Below are 8,833 nucleotides of genomic sequence, written 5' to 3'. Positions count from 1 at the left end.
GGCTATACCAAACATATAACCAACCCGTTGATTATCATTCCAGCCAAAAACAGTTTTCAAACCTCTGTTTCATTATCATTACAATTTCAAACTCAACCCATCAAATTTATACAAAAACACGCCGGATTTCACGTAAAAGAAGATAACCAAATGCCGGTGGTTTTACACCATGCTCGAATTCCGGCTGTGTTGGTGTTCCTGCAGGTGGCGGCGGCGGTTTTGGGTGAGTTTCCGGCGACTCTGACGCTTGAAAGAGCTTTTCCGGTGAACCATCGAATGGAATTGGGTGAGCTTAAGAACAGAGATAGTTTCCGGCACCGGAGGATATTGCAGCAGCAGAGTTCTCCGGATGTTGTTGACTTCCCCGTTGACGGGACTTATGATCCGTATCGTGTCGGGTAATCGAGTTTACTTGTTTTAGGGGTGTGCATGTTTCGGTTTGGTTCTGGTTTGGGCACGGAACCAGAAACTATGTTGTTGAAAAGAGAAAATTGTTTGGTTTTTGGATTTTTTGGGGTTTTTAATTTGGGTTTGAAAATTTTGGGCTAAAAAAAAAGTTGGCAAAAAAAATGAATTTTAGTTTCTGGTTTGGGCGCGGAACCAGAAACTAAGTTGTTGAAAACTATTTGGTTTCGATTTGGATTTTTCGGTTTTTTAATTTGGTTTGAAAACTTTGGGCCGAAAAAAAGCTGGCAACAAATAAATGAATTTAGGCTTAATTTTTTTAGTTGATTATTATATATTTGAGTTAAATTATACATTAAACTATTACTATTGTAAATTACTTAAAGTCTAAAATAAAAAATTTTATTTGGGTTTGAAAATTTTGGGTAGGAAAAAAAAGTTGACAAAAAATATGAATTTAGGATTAACTTTTTTAGTTAAGAATTGGTTGAGTATTATACATTTGAGCTGAAATATTTGAGTTAAATTATATATTAAACTATTATAAATTAGTTAAAGAACTAAAATAAAAAAAATTCATTTGGGTTTGAAAATTTTGGGCCGAAGAAAAAGTTGGCAAAAAATATGAATTTAGGCTTAATTTTTTTAGTGAAGAATTAGTTGATTAATATACATTCAAGCTAAAATATTTGGGTTAAATTATACGTTGACTATTATAAATTACTTAAAGACTAAAAAAACAGATAAGTCAGTAAGTTCAGTTTGGTTATGTTTTTTCAGCTTTAACTACACACAAAACCAAAACAGAACCGAAATTTTAGTTTTACAAAAACATAAAACCAAACTATCGTTTGTTTCGGATTTGAAGTCCTTTTGTTCTGGTTAATTGTTGGTTAGTCATTTACTTTTAAGTCAAGGGATAATTGGATATTATTCTTAAATTATTGGAATTGTGATTAATAATAGTGATTAATGATTGTAGGCTGTACTATACAAAAGTACAACTAGGAACTCCACCAAGGGATTATTATGTGCAAATTGACACCGGAAGTGATGTGTTATGGGTCAGTTGCAACCCGTGCAACGGGTGCCCGACATCCAGCGGACTCCAAGTATGATTAATCTAGTTATTTGTTATTATTAGAATTTTATGCATTTTGTGGTGTTTTTAAGGAAACATAAGTGATTTTATGTGAACGACAAAATTTTAATAAAATTTAGGTGGTCCACTCAGGCGCCGGTTGGGTATTTTATTCGCTAACTCATTTAACATATAATTTGATTTTATTCAAGAATCTTTCAAGATCAAGTATTTTGTTTTGTTGTTTTATTCGGTAATCCATTTAACATATAATTTTATTTTCTATAAACTTTTCAAAAGAATCTTCTTAATACATGGTTTTGTTTAATTTTATAAATTTTATTGAAACCGAGTTTTTTCTTTTCTCAAAATGATGTATTTTTTTGTGTCATAAAAATACGTTATTTTGAAAAAACTCGGTTTTCAATTAAATTTATATCAAGAGTCGAAAAAAATTAAACAAACTATGCATTTAGATTCTCTAAAAAAGTTAGCTTTTAAAAGTTGTTTCAAAAAAATCAAATTATATATTACAAGAGCTATTAAATAAAAATAAAATATTGAATTTTGAAACTTTGTAACTTCAACCACCTGCAATCACTTGTATAATCACTTATGAGTGAACAATGAATTAATAATCTTGTGTGTGTGTGTGTGTGTTTTTTTTTTTTTTTTTGTTAACAGATTCCAATCGAGTTCTATGACCCGTCAAGCTCGTCAACGAGCTCTACAGTTAGTTGTTCAGACTCGAGGTGTTCTCAAGCAAGCCGGTCATCTGATTCGGGCTGTTCCAGCGGCCAGTGCAGTTACAAGTTTCAGTATGGAGACGGTAGCGGGACTTCTGGTTATTATGTATCTGATTACATGCATTTGAACACAATTGGTCTTGGTCCAGAGTCATCAAATTCATCAGCTAATGTCGTATTCGGGTGAGTTATTAAATTATTATTACTAGGATCGAACCGTTGTTTATTTAATATTTTATAATACTTTTTATAGCATTTTATAACACTTTTATAATATTTTATGGGTTTATGCAACAGTTGTAGCACGTTGCAGACAGGAGATTTGACTAAAACCGACAGAGCGGTTGAAGGGATATTTGGATTTGGTCAAAATGGCTTGTCCATAATTTCACAACTTTCTTCACAAGGAATTGCCCCTGATTCATTCTCTCATTGCCTTGTTGGCACTGGCAGTGGTGGGGGTATTTTGGTAATTGGTCAAATAATCGACCCGAATATGGTTTATACGCCACTTGTCCAGTCACAGTAAGTTTTCTTAGCTTATGTTTTATACTCCTATATAATAAAAGTTTCGCTAAACTATAAACGTGTCAAAGCATTTGTATGTATAATGTATTCATGTAACAAATAAACGCAAATAATATTCTTAAATTCTTAGATTTACGATTTTTTTAGGCCGCATTACAATGTGAACTTGGAGAGTATTTCTGTGAATGGTCAAACGCTGCCCATTGACCCGTCAACTTTTGCAATATCGGACAACCAAGGTGGAACCATAATCGATTCAGGAACAACTTTAACATACCTTGCAGAAAATGCTTATACGCCTTTTGTCGATGCTGTAAGCACAAAACTTCACAATTCAAATATTTATTTAATTATTTTGTCAAAGTTTTGCAAAACATTATGATGTTAGATGTATAATGTATTGTTTTTACATCATAATGTTGGTTTTTTTTAATGTTGGTATCGCTTTTGTTTATGCAGATCACACAATCGGTTTCACAATCAGTGCAGCCGCTTATTTCAAAGGGAAACCGGTGTTATTTAATTACCTCAAGGTATACAATAAGAACATGTACATAAGTATTGCTTGTTATATGATTAATGTATCTGTATATGCAATTTTGATAAAGTATTTCATTTTGGTAATATAATACGAAGCTTTTAACGTTATTTTCAGCGTGTCTGAAGTATTCCCGACTGCAAGCTTGAACTTCGCGGGTGGTGCTTCAATGCGTTTAAGACCTCAGGACTACCTTCTTCAGCAGAACTCAGTGGTATGTTATAAGTTAGAATATAACTATGTTAGTTGATGATATTTGTTCGTTTATTTTAACGAAAAAACGTGTTTGTAGAACGGGGCTGAAGTGTGGTGCATTGGCTTTCAAACAATTTCCAATCAAGGAATAACCATTTTAGGAGGTATAGTTTCATTTATATATCAATATATCATAGAAGCTGAAAATATTTTTGACTTTTTAACAAGAGTGAACTGCGGTTTTCATTCCTGTGTTTTGTCCAAATCTATGGTTTTAGTCCAATAGTTTCAAATTTGCGATTTTCGTCCCTGTGGTTTCATTTCACTTGCAATTAAACCCGAATTCACTAATCCCGTTAAGTCTGGTCGTTAAACCCATCAACGTGTCCTTCACGTGAGGGGCGGTTTTGTCATTTCCCCCCCCCCCCCCAAATACACCCAGCCCCTTAGTGAGGGGGCTTGCGAATTAGGACTGGGGTTTATTTGGGGAGAAAAAGGACAAAACTGGCCCTCATGTGAAGGACAAGCTGATGGGTTTAACAATCATACTTAACGGGATTAGTGAATTCTGGTTTAATTGCGATTGAAATGAAACCAGAGAGACTAAAATCGCAAAATTAAAACTATTGGACTAAAACCGCATATTTGGACAAACCACATGGATGAAAACCGCAGTTTACTCTTTCAACATTCTTTTTTGGCTTTTTATTTAATTTTTGTTTGATTTTATTTGGTGATGCAGACCTTGTTCTTAAAGACAAGATTATTGTTTATGATTTGGGCGGTCAACGGATCGGGTGGTCGGATTATGACTGTAAGTTTACATAGCAGTACAAAATATTTATGGTTATTTGGATATTAGTTTTGAAAGTGAAGATAATCAAATGTAACAAAACATGTTGTGTCTACTAGGTACATCATCTGTAAACGTGTCTGCTACCACAATAGGCGGTAGAAGTGAAGTTGTAAACGCTGGTCAGTTCAACAGCGGCTCGCCATTGCATATTACTCGTTTTAAAGTGATCACAGCTCTTATTCTTGCTTCGATATTACACTTGGTGGTGACAGTTGGCGGTTTGTAGTCGATTGTCTTTTTTTTTTCTTGATTTTAACTTTTTTTATTGACTTTTTGGTTTGAACTGGCTACATATTGCTTGATTCTTATGTAACACTAATGGTTATATGCACACATAGTTTATACATTGTACGTGTTTATATATAATGAGATGCAACTATTTAAGATCTTTTGTTTTCATTCAATGTGATTCATTGGGGGGCTTTAGGGTGGGTGTGATGATTGGACTTGGACAACGTTCACACAAACACCAACTCATTGACTATTTCAAGAAACTAGAATAAATAAATAACTATTTTTTTTTTGTTAAACGGAGTCTGAACGGGATATTAATTGTCCGTACTGATTTTGACGCTCTAGGTCTGACTTGCCTATAAACACCACCAAAAAGGAAACTAAACACTGTGAGAAAACCATTGTTTTTCGGTTCATCAACTTATAATCATAATTATATGTGTATGTATATATAGAGAGCGTGTGAGGAGCATTCATTCCCGTTTTAATAATGCGTTGAGAACTCGCACAGGACATTTTTGTATCTGAATTTATTTAATTTTTACGAGAAAACATAATAAACATAAAAAATTTTAACTAGCTAAAAAAAATTTTAGTGAATAGTTGAGATCTTTTATATATTATGTCTCTTCTACTTTATAATAATTACGATTATTCTCATTTACGGTTATTCTTCTTTTACCTAGCTATTAAATTATATTTTAGTAAGTTATCTTATATCTCTTGTACTTTATGAACCATGAATTATTCTCCTTTTATCCTTTACATGATAAAATGCTAGAAAATCATGCTTTTTTTCTTTTTTTAAGTTTTTAGTAATTTAATGCTATTATTTAAACTCACATAACACATACTAACTATTCTTTAAAATATACCTGTAAGAAATCATACTTCCTTTCTCTAAAGGCCATCTTAGTTGGATTGTTCTTCAAAACAACATAATTCCTCTTAAAATTAGAATAATTGACCATGAATACGACTAGATAAATGATATCAACACATTTAATAAAGTATTCGTATTAACTTATTATTATTTTAGGAGATTTCTTGTCTGCCCTTCCCATGATAATAGTTGTAGTGTTGGACCGTGCTCATTATTATTATTATTATTATTATTATTATTATTATTATTATTATTATTATTATTATTATTATTATTGTATTTGTATGATTGTATTTAACATTGTGCATAAATAAATAATATAATTATAAAAGCTACAAGTTTATGAAAATAAAAACCAAGAAGATTGAAACCGATGAGCACTTAATCTAAAGTATAATAATAACAACCACTAGTGACAGTGTTTTGAAACCCGGCCAGGCCGGGACCCGGTACCTACACCGGGCCGGGTCAGGATAGTTGGCTCGTTTTCTAAAAACCCAGCCGGGTTCTTCGGGTGGCAGTCAGCCCAGACCCGGTGACCCGGCGGTAAACCGGAATTTTTTTTAATTAAATAACAATGGTGTGGACGTCGAGAATTGAACACCCAAGTACATGATCAAGATTAAGTATTGTTGAATACTCCACTAACGAACCAACCAAATAACCAACTAACCAAGCTATATTTATGTTAGTATGGAAGAAATATAAATGCTATCTATTTAAAAAATCTGTGTGAATGCACAAGGAAGTTGGTTGTTATTATTATTATTATTATTATTTATGATGTCATCCGGTCAAACACCGGTCCGTCCTCCCGAGTCGGTCTAACTTTGACCCGGTAAGGCGTCCGGGTTGACGTCTGGGCCGGGTCTAAAAATTATTATTATTATTTATGATGTCATCCGGTCAAACACCGGTTCACCCTCTCGAGTCGGTCTAACTTTGACCCGGTAAGGCGTCCGGGTTGATGTCTGGCTGGGTCTGAAACATTGACGACAACTACATATATAATTTGAAATATTTGTAGTAAAAAGACACCGTTTCTTTGTAAAAGAGAACATCTTATAAAACAATGCAAGCTTAAATATCTTTTGAATCTTTAATACCACTTAATTAGATATGTAACAAAAAGCAAGGGTCTAAACGAGCCAAATTGCGTGTGAGCTTTGAGATTAACTCGTTAAAAGCGCGAATCAAGTCGAGCTTAACCGAACTCGAACCCGAGTTTGAGATGGATTACGAGCCCGGATTTAAATTGATGTAATTTTAATTAAAATAAAGAGCAGCTAGCTAGGTAGCTAATCTTCTCTCCATCCACATACCAACAAAACACAAACAGAGCAACTTAAAAAAAAAAATAAAATAAAAACCCTAATTTATTATACCTTCTCGAGACACACACACATTCACTCTTTAGGGTTTCAATTCCAGATCGATCATTCACATCGTCTTCTTCAATGGCGGAAGACAACAACAATAACAGCAGGAGAAGAAACAACGGCGTCACCACCGGAGAAGAAGAAGACGATCGGAGTGAGACGAGTGATTACACATCTGAAGACGAAGGCACCGAGGATTACAGACGCGGAGGCTATCATGCAGTTCGTGTTGGTGATAAGTTTAAGCATTCCAGATATGTTGTCCAGAGCAAGCTCGGTTGGGGCCATTTCTCTACTGTTTGGCTCGCTTGGGATACTCACAAATCGGTATTTATTATTATTATTATTATTATTATTATTATTATTATTGTTATTATTATTTTACTGGCGAGTTTGTTGAATTCAGTTGTGATATGTGTGGATAGTGTTTTGGTAGATTTCGGTTTGCAAAACTTGTTTAAACATTTACAGCTCGATTAAACCGTGCCACGATATTGTCCGCTTTGCTTGCCCGAACTCGCGTAGACAAAGGCATGGTTTACTTGGGCTGTTACAAATGGTATCAGAGCTAGTGGCCAGATTGATGTACCAGCGAGGACGTTGGGCTTTTTAAGCATTGTTGTAAGTGGCGTAGCTTGGACGAGTTCGTTGGGGGGGGGGGGAGACTCAAAATGTATTAAAAAAATCATAAACGCGGGGGGCGGGCTCAAATTTTAAGTCGAAGACGGGTAAATTTACACTACGTATAAAATTTTCGGGAGAAAACATGTAAATTTACACCACTGCGCAAAAAAACAGGGGCCCGGGCCCTAACTGAACTTCATCCCTGATTGTTGTAGAACTCGTTAGGGGCTAGGCGAGTAATCAGATTGGCATTTATATGATATTTTTCAAATTTACACATACACACACACACATAAAGTTTTCAATTTTGACCAACTTTGACCAGATAGCCAAATGGTAATAGAGCCAGTGGCCAGACTAATGTGCCAGCGAAATTGTTGGGCTTTCTAAGCATTGTTGTAGAACTTTCTAGGCACTAGTCAGGTGATGGGGTAGGGACCAACGATTATACCAGATTTTATATAAGGTTTTCGATTTTGACCAATTTTTACCAAATAGTGATTAATCAGCGACTAGTCGGTGAGGTACTGACTAGCGATTAATCGCCGTCTATGCGTGATTTTTACAACTATGTTTCTAATGGGGGTGGTGATGTAATCCCATATCGGTTGAGAAGGAGAATGAAGCATTCCTTATAAGGGGTGGGAACCTTCTCTACCAAGATGCGTTTTGCCTGGGCTGGTGAAAAAAAACCCGTGAGTTCCTGGATGGGCAATCCATTGGGGGCAAAAACAGACAATATCTTGGCATGGTTTACTTAGGCTGTTACAATTTCAATATGTGTTGTTAGTCTAGTTTTATTGGTTATTAGGCAGAGTCTTACAGTTAGCAAGTGTTTTTTTTTTTTAATTATTTATAATGCCTGTTATGTTGTTATGATTATTTGATGTTTGAATGCAATAGAAGTATTTGGTTTGTAGAGATATGTAGCTTTAAAAGTTCAAAAGAGTGCTCAACACTATACAGAAGCAGCAATGGATGAAATCACCATACTGAAGCAGATAGCTGAGGGTGATCCAGATGACAAAAGGTGTGTGGTGAAGCTTTTGGATCATTTCAAACATTCTGGACCGAATGGGCAGCATGTTTGCATGGTCTTTGAGTATTTGGGAGATAATTTGCTGACATTGATCAAGTATTCAGATTACAGAGGGATTCCCCTTCACAAGGTCAAGGAAATCTGCTTCCACGTTTTAGGCGGTTTGGATTACTTGCACCGCCAACTGTCTATCATACACACGGATCTTAAGCCAGAAAACATATTACTTCTGTCCATGATTGATCCAGAAAGAGATAGAACAAAAGCAGGCCCACCTGTTATCGTTTCATCTAGCAAAGATAATAACTTGACTGAGTCCAGTTCT

At 34.9% G+C, this 8,833-nt stretch overlaps 2 protein-coding genes across 2 annotated transcripts; both read left to right on the top strand.

Annotated features, from left to right (window-relative positions):
• The first annotated feature begins 205 nt into the window (after window positions 1-205).
• On the top strand, window positions 206-4,595 carry LOC143554425 (aspartic proteinase 36-like). The gene is made up of 10 exons (XM_077044183.1): window positions 206-398; window positions 1,388-1,517; window positions 2,171-2,415; window positions 2,530-2,757; window positions 2,908-3,073; window positions 3,220-3,293; window positions 3,416-3,512; window positions 3,591-3,657; window positions 4,236-4,307; window positions 4,406-4,595. The coding sequence occupies exons 1-10, from the start codon at window positions 277-279 to the stop codon at window positions 4,573-4,575; spliced, it is 1,371 nt and encodes a 456-aa protein (XP_076900298.1). The 5' UTR covers window positions 206-276; the 3' UTR covers window positions 4,576-4,595.
• Window positions 4,596-6,923: 2,328 nt separating this feature from the next.
• Window positions 6,924-8,827, top strand: LOC143554424 (uncharacterized; the record flags this gene model as incomplete). The annotated part of the gene is made up of 2 exons (XM_077044182.1): window positions 6,924-7,172; window positions 8,390-8,827. Coding segments are annotated over exons 1-2 (687 nt in total), but the record flags the coding sequence as incomplete, so codon positions are not given.
• Window positions 8,828-8,833: the final 6 nt, after the last annotated feature.

This window comes from Bidens hawaiensis, unplaced genomic scaffold, assembly GCF_021521415.1.
Source record: "Bidens hawaiensis isolate Kalapana, Puna unplaced genomic scaffold, B.hawaiensis_p1.1 tig00017681_1, whole genome shotgun sequence".
NCBI lineage: Eukaryota > Viridiplantae > Streptophyta > Magnoliopsida > Asterales > Asteraceae > Bidens > Bidens hawaiensis.
Note: the sequence above shows the minus strand (reverse complement) of the source record. Positions and strands in the feature narration are given on the sequence as shown.

Coding starts and splice junctions, on each gene's coding strand:
- LOC143554425 (XM_077044183.1), top strand. CDS start 277: ATGGAATTGGGTGAGCTTAAGAACAGAGATAGTTTCCGGCACCGGAGG. Junction 1,518..2,170: donor CGACATCCAGCGGACTCCAA/GTATGATTAATC, acceptor TTTTGTTAACAG/ATTCCAATCGAGTTCTATGA. Junction 3,658..4,235: donor AGGAATAACCATTTTAGGAG/GTATAGTTTCAT, acceptor TTGGTGATGCAG/ACCTTGTTCTTAAAGACAAG.